The following is a 23,069-nucleotide window of genomic DNA, read 5'->3' as shown; positions in this document are numbered from 1 at the left end:
ATGCATTGGCCACCAAGGACTAAAATTAAGTTGTTGGCTAGTTTACATCTTATTAGAGCACCTATCTTTTCCAATCTAACAGCAGCTGTTGGCTGAGTCTAATTATACACACAGTTTATACAACACATGGTAGCATACTTGAGAGGTTTAGCTCTGAATGCACACATGGGTCAATGGCGCTAACATTTTCAATCAATGCCACAAGGCATTTTTGCTTTGTTCTATTATAAAAATATTTACTAAAACTAATTTCCCAGTTTGGATTGATTAAAGATACAGAAGTCTGGAAACGTATTTGTTGTTCCCAAATGGCTTTAGAAGAGGCCCTGGGGCTGTACTGTCTGCCACATAAACAGGCAGATTCAGATGGGATCATCTTTTCTTTACCATCCTGACTTTCCAAGTTTGGTTGTAACAACAAAAAGTCCCAGTGGAATACACAAGTCCAAATGCCATGAAAAGTTCACATTTCCCACCTACAAAATTGTCTCAACTCAGGGAATTTTGAGCTTCAGTCACTGGACCAGTTTTCTGAAGCCTGAAAAGAGATACACATGTTCTCAGATTTGCACAGCATCTAGGCCCACTCTGGGATTTTTTTTTGTTTTGAGGCAGGTGGGTGTCGAAATGCAAAGAGGCTGGTTGTGGAAAATACTTACAAACTTTTAGTTTTAGTATAAACTGAAGATCTACTCAGGCAGCTAGTGAAACTGCTGGGGACATCGGGAGTAGGAAGTAACCATTTAATTTGTTATTTTCCAAGTCATCAAATGGGATGGAGACACTGAACCATGTCAGAGAGCAACAGCCGTACAGCTGGCCCTTTATGAATGCCATAGATACTGGTAGAGGAGGGGGGACAGTTATTTCACCAGCCAATGTATTCAGAGGCAAAGAAAAACCCAGGGGAAGTTGGGGTCAGAGCTGGATCTGAAGAGAGAGAACAGCAGCAATGCAAGAAGGACAAAGACTGCACCTGAGAGCTATTTTGAAATTTCACTCAAGTTCAGGAAGAATGAATTATGCACAGATTCAAACAAATTGGTACAATAGCAGGGTACTAGTTTGCAGATGTTACCAGTACACTCACAGACAATTACACAACTGCTATGCGCAAAGCTGCCTAAGAGAGACACTGAATACTCCTTGCATTGCACTGAAACCTAAGAACCACCTTGATGGGGGAACTGAATTTCCAACAGCATAAGATGGGGCAAAGCACTGAGCAAGAATTGCCCATTTTTGGCACAGAATCCATAACTTTTGTACAGTGATTAGTGGCACTCCTGTAATTAATGTGGCAGTTAATGCTGGAGGATAAACGTTTTTTCTTCCTGTGAAAATTTATAAGAGTCCTATTGGGCCAAGCTCAAGGCCTCCAAAGTTTTCCAAAGGAACAAAACAAAGAACACTAACTGAAAATTCAAGTTCACATTTTTGGTCTGAAAGAAGCAGAAAAAGGGATTAAAGTTGGAATTTGATCACCTCAGTGACTGACGTTGTGGCTATTTGTCTCAGGCTGAGGACAGAAATTCAGTCCTGCAAATTTGAGAAACCTTTCCCAAGCAACAGAATAATGGCATTTGAAATACCCTGGTTTCAAATAAACTTAGCCTTATTATCACACTAATCTCTCTTACACAAAATTCCCATGGGTATCTACTGACCAAAGTGTATTACACCTTTAACAGCACTGACATAAGTAATTGCAGCAAAAAAAATGTGACTCTACAAATAAGTTGCTGAAACCTGCAGCAAGAAATGACTTAAAAACTTACAAAGGCACACAGGTATTAGAAATAGCACAACTTCCTACCGCATGTAAAAGCTATGACCTATATCTTTCAAAAAGCATCCCTGTATTCCCAGAAATTTCAGTGTTTGAGTTGCAAAAGCCTGCTTATAGTCATATACTTGAGGAGCCATTCCCTGAAAACCCATAAAAAAGGCCCAAAGCACTTTCTGCACTGAACAGCCACCACCATAGCAGCTCACTATGTGAGAAAGACCAGGCTTTAGATTGCTTTGCCTGTTGCCATGCCAGGTCATACCTGTTTCTGTCTCACACAGAAAAAAGCATGAGATTCTACTACTCACATCAGACAGGATACAAGTCTTCTTGCCTCATCTGAAACTCAATCAGTGATAGAGTTAAGAGGTTAATTTTGAATTTAAAACTTGAGAGACCTTATGTTCAGTGGATGGAGATCAAGAATGATCAGAAAGGAAAAAAATGCACTTGTCATAAATAGAAAGGTATGTTACACAGAGGCTTCTCTTCCTTCAACTAAGCGTTTCAAGAAACAGGAAATATCATTACACCAGGAACACATGGCTAACCCCAAATCTGTTTCTACTTTGCATGTCGCGTGCAAAACTGCAACGAGCAGTACCTTACTTTAGTGAGCTTATGCAAAGTCAAAAGCCATGAAGGGAAAGAAAATAAAAGCAAGATCATACACTCCAGACTGTCGAATGACAACAGGATAGCAAGAACAACCAGGCCACGACTGCATCAAGCTCAGCGTGAGCCAACTGCTCTGCTGCAACCTGCAGTGCAAGTTTACCCAACCACAAGCACTCCACAAGGAGAAATTACTAGAAGAGGCGTACAGTCAGTCACAAGGAGGCTCCATTCAGACATCTGAAAAATGGGGCCACTATTTCTTGTCGACTTCGTATTCTTTTTAGACAAAGTTCAGCAAGACCAGCCGGAAACCTTTTATCAGGACTGCTCCAGAGCATGTTACTGTCTCAGGAAGTCACTGGCAGCTGAGTGCTTTTGCAGAATATCATGTGATTTGACTTTTTTAAAACCTTCATCTAAGATGTGTTTGACATCCTTCCATTCCACTGTATTCATGTAAACAGTTTAAGGTCTTCTTTCTGATGGATTTTTTGTGGAGGCTTTTTATTTGTTTGGCTTTTAACTTCCATATTCACCACCCTTAAAAAAAATATGTATCCAATAGCCAATAATAGCCTTTCTGGTAAAACCTTTCATTACTGGCAAACATCACTGAGGATCTGTGATTGATCTCAAGAAAATCCTATATAATTTTATCCAGCATATTGATTTTCCAGTGAAATTCCTGAGAAACATGCTTTCTCTATCAAGCCCCACACTTGTAACACCTGCATAATTGTATTTGATTAACTTCTCCCTTATGGTTTGCAATACGTTTTAGGTAACTCGGTATTTCAAAGCACTGCTCCTACACAGGTGAGGGTTCACCCAGTAGCACATGTCCATCCCAAGACTGTTTCTCTTTTCTAGACTGATAGCAAGTGTTTTGCCTAGAAATGAGAAAAAAATAATATCATCATCAGTGGTCTGGACGCTCCTTGATGTTTTCACATCAAGTACCTGAATTTACTCCATGAAAGGTGGAGTTTTGAGCAAGGCCCACAAAGCCAAGCGTGCAGAGACTTGGTGCTTCACATGCTCCCCTAAGCAAGATAGAGGGAGCTACTCTTATAAGTCAAAGCTGTTTCACTGGCTACACTGCTCTTCAGTATTTACACAAATGCTGGCTCTCGTGGCTTTCCAAAACAAGGACTGGAGTGAATAATATTCTGATCTCCATAACTGAAAATCCTCTAGGCAACAAGTAGAGATGGCCATTTCTTGTCATGCAGCTCTTAAGTGCATGTACAATTAGGTTTTTTTCCTTCCACCCAGAAACGTTATCCATTCCCTTTTAACTTGTTAAAAACGCATGATGCTCAGCCTTTAATCATATTCAATACTAATACTGAAAGATTTCCCCTACTGACAGACTAAGTTTCAAATTATGTAATCATCATATTAATTTCTATTTAATACGTTCATTAGAAGCTTTATTTTAATTTAAAAATGCAACTGAAATTTGTCATGTTTGCTATTAATGCCGTTAAATGGATTTTTCTGTCAATTAAATTTTTACACAAATTGAATTAAATGGGAAGCACATATTTTGCCAGAAAGTGATACTTCAAAATATATTCTGTTTGTACATCGGAGACTGTCTTTCACCTACAAACGGTGACCTACACTTAAGATTCCAGCTGCCACTTACTCAGTTTCAAAGACTGATTCAGATTCCACATTTAAGATTCACACCTCAGCATTAAAATCTGCTGTCCCTTCCCAGGGATCCTGTGAGCCAGTGAATACTGTTTAGCATTACTTACGCCAAACATTAAAGAGCTTAACAAGAGCTAGAGGATAAAAACGGCACACCAAAATGTTCAGGATGGGATATAAACTGAAATAGCAGATCATCATCTGCTTTCAGGCATACACCAACAAGTATTTCTTGAAGGCTAGTTCATAGTTCTTTAAGATCTCTCTACTGTACACACCTCAAATTCCAGTCCATCAACCAATTTGAGCGGCAGCGATGTTAAATAGGTGCCTAAGCCTAAAACACTGTTTTGACTGGATGAGCTTGCCCATTCTTTTTCATTTATCACCTCGTATCAATGATGCTCCATCAGTACAGGTTACCTAGCTTTGCTCCCATAAGATCACTTCCTCAGTAACACCAGGACAGTGAGACAGCAAAGCTGTAACAAGGAGATGATGCTTGGAAGCTACCTCCTGCTGCTTAAAAAAACACAGAAAAAGCATGCTGTCTCACTGGGAAGGCACTGACTTCCTCCTCCCATCTTCAATTAAGACCATGCCAACCCAGACACAGAAGTTTCCGTAGGCAGAGAAGAAAGCAAGAAATACATTTTCATGTGGTGCATTTAAACAACAGCTGTACTGTGAAATGGGGAATGCTAAATGCTGATTTCTTTCAGCTGCCCACATCTCAAGCTTGGATAGCTGACCTTCAGGTCTAGCACAATACCAGCTTTCTAAAGCACCATAGGCTATCAGGAGTAAGGTGACTTACCAAGACAGTAAAAAGAATTAACAAGGCAAAATACAGTATCACTTCCAAGAAGTAAAAATTACACAGAATTATCAGAAATCTGATTTTATTTCTTCACATGGCTTATTCACTTATTTGTTAGTTCTTTTGTCTTCTGGAATTAACTAGATTATTGCTATTCATACCCGCATCTTCAGTAAACAGCAATGCCATCTTTGCCAGATCCCCAGAGACATTTCACGGATATCGGAGTAAAAGATAGCTGCTATTCTTACTGATAAAACATTACAAGAGAAAAATTCTTGTGTCTGACAATGATAAAGAATCAATGACAATTCACTGACCTTGGCTATAACAGCTGTGTACTGCTTTTTCCTCTGTTGTTCTTCACTACCTCTGTGTGCCTGGAGGCATCTGAGGGTGGCAGAGACATTTCCCCACACTCACACTGACAGCTAATGACTTTTAAATTTAGTAGTCTGACACCAAGGAAATATACACATATTGACTAAAGCATATGTGGTAGCTACTACATTACTAGCAGGAAATGAGCACATTTCAGGAATTCCAAAGCATTTACTGATTGTTTAGACACAAGATGTCATTTCTTTTCTTTATTCCCATTATACACAGTCACTTGTAGAATAAAGTCTGACAGATAATAATATTTTTCTGAAATTCGGTTCTATTCACATCTCCATCACTTTCAAAAATGCAAACATCATGGCATAATTTCTAGTAGAGACTGGAGAGACCCCAAGCCCAAATGTTAAGCAGACTGGTGCTCAGGACACCCGCTGAATTCACACCAGAAACTGGATTCTGCTTTACTCTAATTCACATTGAAGCTATGAACAGAAAGTCACTGGCTTCCAGTAACCAAAATAAAAACTAGAATCTAATTCAGAAAAAATACCTCATTAGCTTTCTTCCATTATATCATTGTCTAAAAGAATTATTGCACAATTGTACATTGTACAGACTGTACAATCCAGTAGTGAATTAACAGGTATTTGTACTAAATACAGATCCAATACTACAGGGCTAATATAATAATACAACAAAATACTGCTTGCCATTTCCTAATGATATTCCTATGCACTGGTATCAGTGAAGTTCTTTGCTTTAGCTCTCCACAGTAAAAACAACAGGATTCCTAGAAGGTCATAGTGATTTTCTTGTCAAAGTTAATGCGGCAAATCCTTCAATGTAATTAAATGAGAAAAAAAATTCTCTACATGGCATTGAACCTGGGCCACATTTCAGGAACTGACACTTGGGCAGTTTGCTTCAGAAGCATTCCAAAGGTACACCAAGGTGAGATATTGACTGATCCTAATTTGGACAGGCCCATTCATTTTCCAAATCTATTGGCATATTTTAAGTTACACTTCTGTTGGCACTTCTCCCCCCCCACACACACTTTCTATCTTTAGGTGTCTTTATGAACTTGAGACTTAAGTGGAAAACTCAAACAAACTTTTAGTTATTTAATCAACTGCTACCTAATGTATCAAAGGTATCAGAAGATCAGAATCACCACCTCCATTTCACAAAAGGGAAGAAGCAAAGTCAATAGGGTCTTCTGAAGTCATCCCACAGGTCAGTGGCAGACAGACAAGATGATAATTGGGGTTCCATAGTGCTGTACAAAGCTCCATGCAATACAGCACTATGTCACCTCTCAAAAAGCAATTAAGTCCTTGCATGCAAACATACTGGCAGATGTCAAGTTCTAAGAAGCAGAGGAGCATTCTGGAAACCCAGGCTCTGTCCCATAAACTATTTTCATGGCTGCTTTTTACACTCTTGCTTAACAAAATATATTCGTGAAAGATACATTTGATTTCCCAGAAATTATTCGCTATTTCATATTCAAAGTAGTCATACTATAATTTGCAAATATGCAGTGTGTTATTTAATTAACCTATACTATCTGGGATAATTTTAAGGGCAAACATCTACCAAGGCTGTGAAATTGGTACTTAGAAATTAACTTGTACAAGAACCTTCTTTGGGAACAATTACTTCAAGACTGAACAGTTTTCTTAACACATGCACCATAATGCAAGCTGTAAAGCTCAACAAAGTGTCATGACCTGCTCCATACAGGAAGCTAGATTAGATGGGCTTTAAATCTCTGAGAACTCCCTGTGAAATTCCACATAAAAGTGCACCATCAAAAATTTAGTAGGCATAAAAAAATGAGTGAGGTTATACTTTAATATCTGCACAGAGGTAACTCACAGATGTCAGAGCTTTTTCTGAAGTCACAGGCATCTAGGACATGATTAACATACAGGATTATCATACTCCTGTAGGTGCTAGCACAAGATCTCTCTTAACTTATTATCACAGAGGCTCAGGCCTGCCCTGATCTGAGAGGCAGCATTATTTACTCTACTGTTATGGCACTCTAGAGATAGGCGGCCCTAAAGCACGCTGGTGAAAAAGCTAAAGAAATAGGAAAAATAGATGAGCATTAAGGAGCAGTAAATCACCACAACAGAACGAGTGAGCAGACAGCAGTCTCTTCCACATTACAGATGGCAATGTATTCAGGCTTCAGTCTTCCTGGATTTATTTTTTGCGAAGACACAAAGCAGGGATACTCCACATTCTAAACAGCAGAAAAATAAGCAGTACCTTTTCCAATACAGCTTATTCATCTGCCTCATTCAAGTCCACCTGACTGACTTTTGCTACTTGAACTTCATGTACACTTCACTCCCTTTAAAATCCTCCAATGAGAAAACCTGACCTGGAAAAGGACGTTTTAGAAACAAGCCTGATGGGGAAATCACACTAACTGCCAAAGCCTGACTCAGTTTTGTGTTCACTGTAATCAAAATCCCAAGTTGTACTGAGTCAGTGACAGAGACAGAGAGGTTTGGTTCTTTAAACACCAGATAATTCTGCTTGCGTTAACTTTTTTTCCTCCTTCATCTCCCATCCTATCTCTTCCTTTCACTTACCAAGGGCTTGGTTTCATATTCATCTTTGAAATAATAAAGCTGGTCACCCTTGAGAACAAACCAGCGTGTGTGCCAGGTCTTGACGAAGCCTCCTTGCTTCCGCAGCCACCCACACTTAATGGCACTGTGCCGCCCTTGGCTCAGTGGGGGAGTCTCTGCAGAGCCACTGTGTTCTTCCATACCGGGACTGGGCAACTCTCCTGTTGAGAAAACAAGAGGAAAAGGTAAAATAATTAGATTATTACCTGGGCAGTAACTTTCTCCTTTCAACACAGCTGGAAAACAAAAACGCCTTGAACTACAAAGGTGTCCTAGAAAAGCATTTACCATCTGCCTGCTTATCCTCATACTAGCACCCTATCAGCTGAGAGAATATTGGCCGCCTATAAAAGACAATAATAATAATGAACTGAGCTGCTAAAAAGCAGGCAAGAGGCAAAAGATTTGTTCAAGTACAGTGTAAGATATTTTAACCAGCACTGAGGAAGACCTCAGCTGTTTCTTGAGGTGAGTTCTGCTGGATTACAGGCAGCAAACAAGGAATTAATTTACAGTACCTCTTCAGACTGAGTAAAGTGGTATGCTTCTCACTACTAGACCTTCCCATTTAATTTTCCCTAACAGGCTTGACAGGCTTGGGGCTTTCAGGAAATATTAAAGAAACCTCTGCTTCTCTGGGGCTTAATACACCCCATCAGACAAGCAAGCTTTTTGTTTTGTTTTACTAAAGTCCATTTAATGGAACGGTGACAGTAAATACAAGAACAGCTGCATATCCTCTCATACAAGAAATCCCCTGACTGAAGTGGGTGTGTGTACAGCCACGTTTATTACAGAAATTCTGCAAATCATGCAGAATTTTGGCGCATCAACTCAAGGCACAAGAAGTGTGTCAAAACCAGAGCTGAAGTGTGGAATTAAACTTGACAAAGTTTCATGTGGCTTTTCAGTCTTGTTAAAACTATAATTTTTAACCATCTCTGGACAGTCACAAATCTTCCTGATGGATTTTGTACATACAATCACGCAGTCATGTGCTTAACCTTCATGGTCAAAAGGCTCTTCCTGATCCCCTATTAAGTCTAGAGCTCAACAAACTCAGGATTTTGAGTTGCAAATTCTGATATTCTCAGTTGAAATATAAATCAAACCGAGACCTACATGTGCCAAATAGTGTATACCTAAATGGAATAAAATGTGACTATAACCACAAACACAGCAGTGTGCAAAATTGACGGTGACATTTCACTGTCTGTAAGTGCTTGAAGAACAACATGTTTCTTTTCTTTCTAGACTGCCACTGGCAGCCTTTCTTGCCTAGTCATGAACTTGCACAGCTGTTAGGGCCTGGGAAAGGCAGCTTCATAGGTAATGTAGTTATTGTTTCTAAGAATCAGGGTGGGAAAAGAATAAAATATTCTAGACACTGCAGGCAGGAGACATCTCTGACTAAGAATATCTAGACCAAAGCTTCCTGCTCTGACTTTGGCAAAGTAGATTGGTGAATCCAAGGGTGGCACTCCAGCTCCAGTCCCCTATATAGCTACAATACTGTTACTGAACACAGTAACAGACATCAGCATTGTAAAGGTATGTGCTCAGCTTCTGAGGTAGATTAGAAATGGAGATACACATTCATTTGATAGACGAGACCATCCCTCTGACAATTAATACAAGTACTTTGTCTGGATAACGTTACATCATTGTAAAATAAACTGCAGAAGTAGATGCCAAGAAGCAGCCCTCCAACTCACATCCTTTGAAAGTGAATTAGCAGATATTTTAAGGAAAGCATTGTAAACAGCAGGTAAGTTATTGCAACTGAAAAAAGTAAGGAACAAAATCATTACCCATAGGCTAACCCTGCTCCTTGCTGCACAACCGCAGAAAATTGCGGCGCTCAGCTTCAGCTAACCTAATCATTTATCTCTGCTGCTGGGCCCAGCCTCAGGACAGGAACAATGGAAGAGTTTAAGTACAGTAATTATGTGTATCACTGCACTGTTAAGGACACCAGGTCCCTATTACACTTAGACCACAAACAAGAATCTAAATACCACAGTCAAAAACAATTAACTACTTGGATGAAAGGCTATTTTTAATTTCATTCCACAAAGTCACATTTCACTGGTGTTGACACCAGTGTACAAACTAAGTATTTGGATTTTAACTAGCCAGGGAAAATGTTAAAGATCTACATCTCTTTGTCTGGTAAAATTTGTATCTTAAACTACTTCTGCAATACTAAAACAAATGAGGTGTAGTAGAGATGACATTCTACTGCTCCCAAGTCCTCACAGGTAAGTGTAAGATCTCCTTTAAAGCATTAGTATATCCTTGGACACTTTCTATACAACACAGTTGTATTATTTCATTTATTAATGATTTAATTCTCTTCAGCAGTTAAAATTTCAGCCACCTAACCTGTTTTTATTAAGAGGAATTGTATTTAGTCATGAATTAAGTTTATTTGTTGTTTTCCATCTCTCCTTCCCTTTCATAATCTGCCTACTACAAACCAGACTCGGAATCAGAAATTCCAGCAGCTGGCTCACTTTCACTAGTTGTTTTTACAGCTGTTTCAACACCAAGATCATAAAAATAAATTGCAGAAATATCAGGGTGCTGGCACTGATGCAGAGAACAGCGAGGTGCAAACAGTATGTAAATAACACAGGACAAAGTGTGGAATTACATCAACATACTCTGAGTCCTCTCACTCTCATGAGACGAGGAAGAAAGCCATGCATTTTCAACCACTAAATTCCTCAAACCCATCTTCTGAACAGGAAATACAACTTGTACTTGCTGCCAGAGTCAACTCTACTGACTTGGCCAACCTCCAGTCTAGGTAATGACCAGAACTGAACAAATGCTACACAGTCTATTCGTTTGGGGCTGGCTGTGGGCTAACTCCCCTGGGCTTGTCTGGACATCGTGAGTGCAAAGTAAACAAAATGAGAAATGTTTCCTGATGCACTGGCTCTGCATCAACATCTCCTAGTTCACGGAAGCCATCACCATCTACCACTGCTGGCCCCAGTCAAACTGTCTTCTGCTCCCATAAGTGCATGTGCCTCTCTCACTAGTCTGTCTAGAAGGCAAAAAAAACTGCACTTACGTTCTCCTCGCCAATGTGGAAGGGCTGTGCCGGTGCCACGCACAGAAAGCAGGGAAGTGTTTCTCCTCAGCTACCACTCACTCAATACTTGAATTATGGAACTGGGCAGCTCCCCCAGATCCCAGCACTTTGCCAGGAAATAGTCAGAAAAAGTCATTAAAGCACAGTAAATCCAGTTACAATGAATAGTCACAGGATTGCACCAAGACGACCTGTTTGGCAAGAAACCCTGATGGTTTGCAGTATGTTTTTCTTCTCACTGAAATTTCTCATGGCCAAGATAGCACATTTCAAACCTGCAAAACATCATGAGAGTTCATTTCCAGCAACCCTTCTTCATCTTTGCTGTTGCTCAGATGCTGTATCAAGTCATTTGCAGCCCAATGTCAGCCTGGCACAAAATGGATAAAGATGAGAAACCACCAAAGTGACTGCCCCAGAGCCATACTCCTCCATCCTGTCACAAGGTATAATCCCCTTGCTCTCCCAAAAGGGCAAGCAATGCAACGCTGCATGGAGATGACTTCTCCATGTCAGATACTTTAACAGGTATCTAGTAAAACGCTGCAATTTTGCAGCAACAAGTGACTTGGTCATTGATGAACGTATCTGCCAAAAATATATAGACAGACATATATATATGTACAAAACTCATTAAAATCTTTGTGACACAACAGTTCCATATAAAAGTAGATTACTTCAATACTGCAACATTTACATGAAGAGATATAACTCACTTTCCAGTGAGCTATATAGAGCATAAGTGCCTAAGTATCTTTCAGGTACGGAGTGCTGCCTCTGACCAGTGAGTTTCCTTTTGATTTTTCTTGATTTAGTTTGGCTGAGTAACAATTTTGTAAAACCATTTAGTATGTGAAGGCACTGTCTGCATTTATCTTACTCTTAATATGTCTCAAGACACCCAAATCTCTGCTACAACACAGGCATGCGTTTGTGCGCAACTGCTGCAGGAAGAAAAGATTGGCCTATTTCTCACCATCAGGGTGCTTCAAAACAGTTGCTACTCATCTGTAGTGTCAACAGGATATTACATGTGGAAGGAAAAAACAAGTCAAAGAGGTAAAAAAGTACTTAAAAAGAGAGTTGACTTTCTGCTAGTGCTTAGCAACCATTTTTACAAGATGCACATTGCAAGGAGCATGTCTCAAGTTCTGTTGCTGCAAGGACAGATTTTAAAGCATTCCTGTCTTGTTCTTTCCAAAAGCTGTGGCAGTGTGCTTGCCAGTAGCTTCCCTCCACAAGCCTTCAGAACAGACATTATACTTTTATCCAGAAGGCTTCTGAGAAACCTTTTGTACTACTGGCAGTAACACTCCTAATCACAGATATATCTGGCTGTTCCACATTCCCCACTCTCATTTTTGTCCTATCAGGGACAGCCTGAAGATATTTTCCTTGAAAGAATTTCACTTCCAAGGCCTAAATAATTACTACTTAGGCAATAAAAAATTGTGAGAGGTGTTACCAGCAGTCAGATTGTAGAAGGCCTGCTCCACTCTCCAGTGAAGCTAAGGGAAAGACTTCCATTACTTTCCAATGGGTTTTAGGATCAGTTCCAAAACCAAGACCCAATAATTTTGCCAGAAAATTGAGGTCTTGGTCCCATATAACTCTTTAGTACATGATCTGCATTTCCAAGCCAGAACCATACTACAGATATTCCTACACTAGCCAAAATTTTACAAGCCTACTGTTTGCTTACAGGAATTCAAGCACAGCTATAAATAGCCCAAATAAAATGGGACTAGAGAATTTATAAAGAACATAAGGTGTTCAACTTCTTGTGAATTACAATGGAAATCAGTTAACAAATTCTATCAGGCACCTTTGAAAACATCAACTTTTGTGTGTGCATATTTATCTTCTGTGGTTGTGACTAGTGTTAGTACACCTGTGCACAGTTTAAACCCTATAGATGAGGTCTGGACACTACTTCACTTCCCCTCACCATAATCCCACAATACCAGCTGCTTTGTCCCAGTATGAACCTGCCCATGGTCAAAGGTGACTGATGGGCATCATACCTACATTTTGTGAATCATGCAATGGACTAGTCCCTCAAAAAAACTTCTGCCCTGTTACATTCAGGATAGCACTCAACCCAAGCTGGCAGATAGGAAGCTGAAGTGTGCCAGATGCTTTGCAATTGCTCTTGAAATGGCAACAATTGATAGTAGTGCCTCCCTATTTAGTGTGGTCTTTGGTACAAAATGCTGTCAGATGGGGGGATCGCAGAGTCAGAACTTCTTGCCTCCCCTTTGTCCCTTCTGCAGTCAGCACCAAATGGAGCTCAGTGTTAGTTGTCAACACATCATTTTTCTACTTGCTAGAACTTATTTCTTCCCCATATAGCAATATAATCATATGGGATTCCTTGGTAGAGATAGCAGGGTAACAAAGTAATACAAAGTGTCCCCCATATCTGTCAGCTGCTGCTAAGTAAAGCAAAGCAACTGCAGCAGTTCTGTGACTACAGCATCATACAGATCAGTATTTTGGGTAATCATCATAGGTTAACCTTTGCTGCCTTTGCCATTAGGTCCTATTCTGTTTAAATCCATGCAGCAACATTCAGACAAACCCTTTCTTCTCCTTCCATTACTGTTGTGGCAGCAGGAGGCATAATGAAATTGCACAGCTAAGAGCACTTTGTCCATTACAGACTCTCTTCCGACACCTAGAAATGAAACTTTGTTCTCTCCATCACTTCCTAATCCCACTGCATTTTCTGAGTCAAGATGTACCCCACCTGTAGAAAACTTGTGTAACTGATAGACATTTACATACAATCTGCCTGGCTATCTTCTCTCAAGTGCAGATAAACCAGGTCTGATTTAGCAGTGATTACAAAATGTCACACCACAAAAAAAGGGTTTTGAAGGCTTAAGGACCACCTTACAAGGATAACACTGACTGTTACACTTTTGCATGTTACTTATTATGCACATACGTCTTCAGCTTTTTCCTCACATGATAGCACACGGTTGCAAGACGAAGTTGCTGCTACCAATGTAACTGGAAAAGTGAAGGTGTGATTAGAACGGAGTGGTCCCTCATCTTCCAGGTTTCTGCCCAGGCTTCCACTTCAGGTGTCTTATTCTGTAAAACTGGCAACGCGAGAGAGAAATTGCAGACAGCAGAAAATCAGCTGTAACTATCTGGAGAAGCATACAAAACTACAGACAAGACAGAAAAGAGCCTCTGGTAGCTGAAGGGCCAAATGACGCAGGATGGACAAAGAAATGCAGAACAGTTGGTAAGTCTCACAAACTGAAACACTGAGCAGTGAAAAGGTCAGGGAGCAAGTCAAAAGCAGCATCTGGAACAGCAAAAAGATATTGCGACTCCCAGATGTCTCTCCCAACCAATGGGTTATGCTGCCTCTGAATATCTGACACTGAAAAACCTCAAACCCTGTTTACAGCTTCATACTTCACATGGAGAAAGTGATCATAAGGACAGCTTAAAAGTAACTTAATTCCAACATGCGAGTGGTGAATACTTCAGCACTTATTGGCTTCACTTACCAAAGAATTAAGAGTTGTGTCTAAGCATGATCTCAACAGATGATCTCTCAAAGTGTAAAAATAATCTCTGGCACTACTCTTTGTTCTCAAAGACTGATGGCAAAACACATCTGAGTACGGATATCAGGAGTTCTCTGACAGTGAATCACTCAGAATGGAATGAGGCTGCATGCTCTTTTAGCAAATCCAACACAACAGGACTTTCCATGTTGTCCTATTCACAGCAGCTCAGGCTTTCCACATTCTTTGTAAAATTGACCAAGAGAATCACAATGTTACAAGTTGCATTCACTAGGTATGCTGACAGGAGGGAAAATACATTCTAGTTTGTCCATAGCATCAAAATCCTCCTCCCAAACCTGCTGCAATTCTTCTAAATTGAGGGAGCACATGGGCTCTGCAAAAAGGATTTGTGGTTGATGAAGAATGAGAGGAAGGAAGAGGAACATTTGCTGCCTGCACTTCAAATTCATCTCTTGCTCAGAGTAAATACAGCCCCAGCGAACTCCAAACTCTGGCAAAAAGAGGCTAGCACAGCAAGTACTGGCTGGCGACATCTCTCCTGATACACAGATGTTCAGAGCAGGAGGAACCTTATTTCTGGATGCCTCCGGAGAAGCCACAGTGGAAACAAAGGAAGATTCAACCCACCTCATAATTACCTTTTAAGTCTTACATTAGTTCACATTTGATAAACAGAAGTCTATGGACTTATTTTTGACATATTTACTATTAACATTTCATGTGAAATTACTTCCTCCTGCTTGTTAAGTACAATGTATCGTGTTTCATTTTCAGTTCAAGTAACAGCAGTATTTGGTATTCTGCTGAGAAACCCTCTGAAGTAGACATCTCACTCTTGCAAGTGTGTTCCCCAGAAGGGCTACGGCATCACTGAAATGTGTTCTTGGGAGCATCCGCCCCAGGGTCTCAGAGGAGCTGACAGAATTATAACACCTGCCCGCACTGAAATTCAGAATTACCTCGTCCATTTTCACCCGCTCCAGAGGCACATGGACAGTGCAGCACCTGGAGGCAACTGTAACGGCATGTGTGTTCACGTTACACATGTACTGTATGCATCCAAAAGAGCACATGGATAGTAAACAGGTAGGCACGTAGTGTACGCAGGTAGTGAGCACCCACCCAGCTTCAGGGAGTATCTTGGCACCATCCCAACTGAAATAAACATAGGCAAGTCATAACCGAAGGCTCAAACTTGGCACACTCAAGCATGCATCCACTTCCATTCCTACTAAACTCAGCACCAGGGCCAAGATTTGTGTCCTTTCTGCGTGCCAACTCCAGCAGGACCTAAACTTAAAACAGACCTACTTTTAAACAGAAATCAGTATAGGTTTAATGCTGTTCAGAAATGTTTTATATAAATGGTAATTGCCTCTGTCACTTAAAAACATTAACCATACTGACATAAATTTCCATGTTAGAATACTGGAGACAATATAGTCAAAATTTTTAAAAGCATATGTGTGTCTTTCCATGGAAAAAGCCAACTCAAAATAAGCACCACTACTTTGTAGTTGACATTTCCATCTTCTGCCCAGGAAAAGCATTAATTCATACTCATGGAATTAACATTACACTTTATTAAAACCAAGTTTGCATCAGAAAAATAGAGTCCACAATCGTTCCTATGTATTTCAGAAAGCAGTAGCGAGGATGTTACGCTATCTAAATTGCTTTAGTAAATGAAAAATTAATCCTATACTGCACTAATAAAGCCGTTGTTGCACTGCCCTTTCCAGTAAAGCCCTAAGCGAATACTGTCCCCAAATTCCTAAGCCAGTACCAAGACACTACCCCTTGACTCTGAAATTAATTCGTATGGAGGAATGGTATAAATTCATGTCGTCCTTATCCTTTAAAAGGTCAATCTGTGCATGGATGCTAACACCTACTTTTCCAGCTTGTACTGAAGGAACCACTAAAGCCAGAGATGCAACTCTCTACTGTATTGCACCCACAGTCTTCAGGCTCTGCTACTATAACCCACAGTTAAAAGGTGAACACACCTTCTTTAAAAGCATTCTGTGTTCACATATGTCTTTTTGATCATTACATACAATGCATTTGAAACCTGGACAACATAGAGCATAACTGCATACTGACATAGTGAGTTGCCTTCCTCCTCACACTTGGCCACTATGTGAATTGAGTGAGAAGCAGAACTAAAGTCAAGAGCACTTTGGCAAGTAACTGGTTGTCTTCAGCAACCTGAAAGCTAGCTAAAACCACGTAAACAGCTTTTTCTGGTATTGCTCCACCAAAAAAAAACCAACCCAAACAACATGAAAACCAAGTGAAGTTATTCACCTAGTAAATGATTCAGAGACAGGAGACGTGCACACAAGTTACTTACCTACACAAAACTTAGCATTTCTTGTTTTGTTTACTTAAAAAAAAGCACCAGCTAGCAGCAAAGCAACATCAGGCACTCTCCAGGTTTTAAGTAGGCTACAAAAAGAGAGACAGTTGCATTAACTAGGACTAACACTTCAGAGCAATAGCTGCAAAAGCAGAAGAGAAACAATCCAAAAATGGCAGGTCCTGAATCTGCAGCCACTTTGAAACTGTGCTAAGCATGTTCATGTTTACATAGTTCAATTTATTCAGCATCTACTTTAAGAAAGGCATGGTATCCTGAGAATATAAATTCCTCCTGCTATGAATGACCGAGCTTATTAAGAGCATAAAATAATGTTAAGAACCAGCAAGATCTGCCTTCTCTTATTAACTCCCTTTACAGTGTTTTATGTAAGTCACTATCTGCACAGCAGAGTATCAGCACGCTCAAGGGAAAGGAAGTTATCACCTACATTCAGAGGGCCCTACTATTTCACATTACCCTAAGTCAAAGCAACAGAGATGCCTCGCCACCCTCCCCCCAAAAATAGCCCATCCCTCTGTATAGATGTCATTGCTCTGCACTGTTGCCTTCTTGATTTTTCTTTCTCTCCCCATTTAAAAGACCATGATTTCATAAGCCCGCAACTACTGCCTTGGACAAGCACACCTTGAAACGTGAACTCCATGAAGAGATTTCTCTAGTTTTTCTGTGAGAGGGTAAAAAAACCCTCATTGCTGGGGCTTCTCTTTTTACACACCTGAATGTGCAGAATTTACTTCAGTGTTACTCATGTTACCATTCATTTTAACTGAGCTCATCCCATATAGCATGAAGTCGCAAGGAGTATACATGGACCTGGATTTGGGTCATCTCTGCAGCACTACCAGAAAGGTACAGCGCTATATTAAAGCATTTTTCTTCCTCACTAACACAAGCCTCCTTTTCTTCATGCCTATACTTACAACACCTGGTGCTTAACTCTGAAATGTTTTCAGTACTAGCTCTGAAAACAATGCGATCTTATCTCCAAGATATGCATTTGGTTTTTTATGATGACGTGAGCTACTCATCACACTTCAGCTTTTTTTTTTATCTCTCAAAAATGTGCTGACTGTAACAACTCAACAGGGAAATGAACATGTTAGGATAACTCTTGAATGATATTAGTTTCTCGGGGAGTTGCCGAAAGCCACCAGTCATCACACTAACACATCAAGATGCTTGAAGACCAAGTTACATAATATCACACTCTTAATGTCAAGACCGTCTCTGTAAATTACCTACCAGTTTGCTCAGCTAGCTGATAACACTGTGTCATCCCTGTCCCCACCCCCTGCCTCCCTCCAAATTACATCTTCAATCATGACTGAATAAAACTCATTCCCATTTGCATCGTGCCGTCAGGAGCAATAAATTACAGGACAGGAGAAAGTAACTACGTTCACATGGATGTTACAGATAGAAGTTAACGGCAGACAACAGTCATCGACCTGCCAAGAAAGCATGATTTGAGGACTAGGATCACCAGGCTGATCTGCTCATTTTGCTGTGCTAACGGCTCTAGCAATGCTGTTGGCTGAGGTCCTTGCCTCTGTGGTAGCACAGGGTTAGCTTGTTACTGACTAGCAGGAAAGTACACTCTCGGTCTCGGTGCAGACTGCTCTTCCTTTTGCACCTCAAGCGGAAAAGCAGTTTCATGCAACATGACAAACAGGCATTCCTCTCCCAGTGACTCTCCTTTTGGCTCTCGAAGCTTCACCCCTTCACTGACACCAGTCCTTTAAAAATTGACATCATAAGATGAGAAACCACAACAGCTCTGTGACACATACAATCAGCCAGACAATGTTAATCAGTAAACAACACAGAATAATAAAGAAGGAAATACAACAGAAAGGGCTTCCTACATGTAGAACATCACTTCCACATCAGAATGAGCAGGGGCAGGGCCTTCCCAGCCTAATAAACTCACCATAAAGCTGAGAGGGACATACTTGCTATGCAATGCCCATAACAATAAAAAACGAGAAAGCTTGATCACAAATCAAATGGTATGAACAAGGATTCATATGCTAAAAGGATAGAAAACAGAATTGCACTGACCTAATTCATACCCCAATCCAGGACTTGAATAGACAAAGAGAGGGAGAACAGTAACAGAAATATAATGCAATGTAGCTCCTTGCACTTAAACATCAAGTATATCTTCTATACATTATTGTCCTCATGAAGAGAGATGTCAGGATTCCCAAGTGCTATTTTACAGTAATTCCTACCCATATTATTAATCTCCTATTATCAGCTGAACCGTTTATTTCCTTTCTTGCATTTCATGCAACTTGCCCACCGTAGTTACTGTATCCAGTTTCAAGCTTTGTTCAAGGACCAATTCATCCTCATGTTCCTGCAGTTTTGCTCTTCCAGGAGTTTCAGCAGCCCTGAGTAATGCATATGTAAGTCTTCTTATCTTTCCCTTCTTTTTGATGGCTACATGTTAAGGAAAACAGGACAAAATCAAATTCCTTTCATAGAATAATTATTTTTTTCCTCTGTCATCTACAGCAGGTGGAAAAATAGTCATTTCAAAAATATTTATTTTTAGAAAGAAGCAAAGGACACCTTTTTATCCTCATTTGTAACCTTCAGGTTATCTATAACCTGTACCAACACTATCCTGCATTTCAAAAGTAACATGTTTTATCAGTGCCAGAAACCAACAGAAGTTTAAATCAGTGCCTCACAAATTCAAGCAGCTCCTTACTTGCCTAAGCACAGATTTTTTGAGGATTTATTTTTGCAGAATAAAGTGCATTCTGGAAAGTATGAATTATGTGAGATGACTGCTAACAGAACTACAGTAATCAGCACCACAGTTCACTCCATATGCAAGCCAGTGCATAAAAGCTACAACTGCAACTTCTATTATTTTAAAACTATCAGTTATGCACAATTTTTTCCAAGGAATTATACTTACAACTAACCTCTAGAACAGACATTGCAGAAAAGCCAATGTAAGGCAATTAAATTAATCTATTCTTCTAGTAACGTCATACTTGACTTCCCTTTTCTCTGCCTCTGCAACCCTAACTACACTCTTACTTTTTCATTTACTCTTGATAAAACAATGATTTGAACATTAACTCTGTTCTTCCAAGTTGGAAGGTAAAATTTCTAGATATCAACGCCATAGGAAGTAACTTTTGCTCAGAGTTGTCTGTTTTATATCAGCTTGGTTCATCACTTACCTAAATTTAGGAACCAAGTTTAATTAGAACAGATGCAGATGGAGTAAGACTTTTCAATATATCTTCCAATAGACACAATGGTTCTCAAGACAATATTTCAGCCTTTATGAATGAAAAAATATAACTGACCTAGTAAAAAAAACAGATTAGCCAGTGTAAATAATGGATGACACTGCAGCAACAATTGGGTTTTCTAGAAAACACAAAGAACTTTGTACTTAGGAGTCTGCAGAACAGATGCTCTGATTATTGTCTTGTGATGTGAGTTCGCTTTTTATATTAGCTCTGTATAAGATTTTCCAATTCTTCACTTTTTTTTTAAACTATTCTTAAGGCCTTTGTCTTTTAGAAGACCTAAGACTGCTGGTGCCATTTCAGAACTGTTAAGAGTAAAGAGCAAGACTCATCAAAACCAATTTTTTGACCTTGCATTTCCTAAAAAAAAACAGTCAAATGGCCTGGAAGTTTCAAAGAAATAAAAAATAGCTTTATACATAAACTTTTCAGAACTGACAGAGAGAAAAACAATCAAGCACAGCTAACAGATGTCACACTTTGTTTGTGGAAGGCATTCAGCTTCCCTGGTAATAAGCTGGTAAAGGGATTTGGACGAAATACATATAAAACACACCAATGCTTACAGGCACCAACTCACTTTGCCTCTTAGGATGACAAAATTTGCCACGTGCTTCAGCAAAACAAAATAAAATTGTTAATTCAGTTGCTATTTGTGACTAGGCATTGTAATAGAGCAGTATCATCCACCTACCTTCTGCATCAAGGCCAGCTGAAGAGTCTAAGCACAAGATATCAAACATCACCAAGTGTCTTTTGTTAGGATGTGCGAGAAACCTACAGGAGCAGCCGGCTCATTAAGGAGTTCATATCATCACACAAATATATGCAGCAAGAGCCAAGCAGCAGCAGGACCCCTCTACCCTACACCAAGTCAAACCACAGATGACCTAATGACTTCAGCATCAACTCATTGTAGTCCTCTAGGCTCAGGCCACACTGAAGAGATATAGACCATAAACTATAAATAGATAAAAGTGGCTAGAACTTGGAAATCCTCTCTGCTTTATACGAGTAGAGGAACAACGCCAATCCGATGCTTTCACTCACAAAGTACTTGCAGTTATATTTCATCAGGAACAAAAATATGTTTCCGGCATTCCAGCTCTCTACTAAATTAGATGCAGATGATGACTTTTTTTTTCCCCAAACATATGGAAGACGATGCAGCTGCAAGCTCAGCTAGGCCTTGAAAGATCCTGTACATAAAGCACTAAGCTTTCTACAACACACTGGGAATCTAGGCGTAACTTCATTTCATAGTGTGATTTAGGATGATATTATGAGACAGAAATGTTAAAAGAAAGTAATAGAAGACTTTCATGTATGCTCAAATAAAGTCAGATGTTCATGTGTCACGTATCTGGACAACCTCTGCTTTCAATGGAAGCCTGATCTCCACTTCAAAGGGAGGAAATTGGACAAAAGGAGAAAGAATGTACACCTCTCAGTACCGGTAACCACAGGAAACCCAAGACCAAAGGACTAAATCCATCACTTTCCCAACACCCCCAAGACAGACCAAAGCCTACAAGATATTGAACTAAGAGAGAAATTGAAAGCACAAGCACTTACAGTCCTCAGTCTCAGCCACCAGTATATAAACCTTACTCATTTTATTATTTGAATAGTCACAGCATATAAAGAATGTTTCTGTACATCCACTGCTAATATAACTTCTGGTTATTGCTGTGAAGAGAAGTCATTCCCTCCACCACTTGTAGGTGGCTTTGTTCTTTTAATTGGTGTTGCAGGTAGCAAACACATGTTTAACCAGGGTATATGTTTACCTTCCTCAATGTTTAGTTTGTCCTCGAATATTAACATAACATTGACTGAATCCAAAACATTAAAAGTACACACTTTAATCCCAGCTTCCCGGGTTTTTTCCCCATTCTGAAAATATTTCTAGACAGTAGAAGTTATTTAATGGTGAACTAATTCTCCTTCCAAAGCTCCATCCTTTGGTGTACTTAGTTTGATAGGAATTAGTTTGATCTGTAGGCTCTGCAGTAAGTAGTTTTGACACTTGGGAGTAGGATGTAGATTTTTCATGTGATACCTTTCTCTAGTACTTGCTGATTATTCAGAAAATTGTCCACCCATGCTACAAGTTGATGGTTTAGTCCTTACACAGAATATGTTTGAAACTTCTCCAAAGGAGCAGTGATTTCTGGCTTAAGTGCCACAAAAATTTTGTGAATAGCCTGAAAGTTCAACCATTACCACTGCATTTCCAAGCATACACACACTTTGCTGTTCAAGTAGTGTCAAATATTTCTTACCAGACATATATACACTTTGCTGGGACTATTCACATGAGTAAGACACGTAGCATGGCTAGTATTACTGATCTAGCCATACAGATATCCTGTTCACATTGAGACAGATTCTGTATAGCTACTGAAAAAGTTGCGTAAGTTTATTTCCAAAATCCTTCAGTTCTAGTACTGTTGAAAACTTCTCTGTGCATTGTCAACTGATCCTCCTTTTCATGCAACTCCAGTTGCAAGACATACGAATAAATTCAGCTGGAACCTTCACCAGAACTCACCATTGCCATTGGATTTTTTTTTTTTTTTTTTTTTTTTTTTTTTTTTGAGATTTTGGCTATGCAGGGAATGCAGGTTCTTGCAATTATGTCTATTAAGAACATGTTCTGAAATAAATTTGCTGTGAAGGAGGCAAGTATAATCAGTATTGGCTGGCTTCAGAAAAAGGAAACTGCAAATCTGTTTGGATTTTATAGATATCTGTTCCACTCTCACATCATCTATAATACTGAACACAACTAGAGCACCATCCTATCAGTAGTGTATCTGTCTTAACTGTCAGTATTTACTGCTCCAAATGACAGCACACTCAACTACTGTGA

The 23,069-nt window shown here is 39.7% G+C and overlaps 1 protein-coding gene across 1 annotated transcript in view; it reads right to left on the bottom strand.

Annotated features, from left to right (window-relative positions):
* ARHGAP24 (Rho GTPase activating protein 24) overlaps window positions 1-23,069 on the bottom strand; it is a 230,174-nt gene that overhangs the window by 186,141 nt on the left and 20,964 nt on the right. The window contains exon 2 of the mRNA XM_068403599.1: window positions 7,838-8,037. Coding sequence (XP_068259700.1) covers window positions 7,838-8,017 — 180 coding nt within the window. The 5' untranslated portion in view covers window positions 8,018-8,037. The remainder of the gene's footprint in view (window positions 1-7,837; window positions 8,038-23,069) is intronic.

The sequence above is a fragment of the Nyctibius grandis genome, chromosome 6 (assembly GCF_013368605.1).
Source record: "Nyctibius grandis isolate bNycGra1 chromosome 6, bNycGra1.pri, whole genome shotgun sequence".
Classification (NCBI taxonomy): domain Eukaryota; kingdom Metazoa; phylum Chordata; class Aves; order Nyctibiiformes; family Nyctibiidae; genus Nyctibius; species Nyctibius grandis.
The sequence above is the reverse complement of the archived record's forward strand: the minus strand, read 5'-3'. Positions and strand labels throughout refer to the sequence as shown.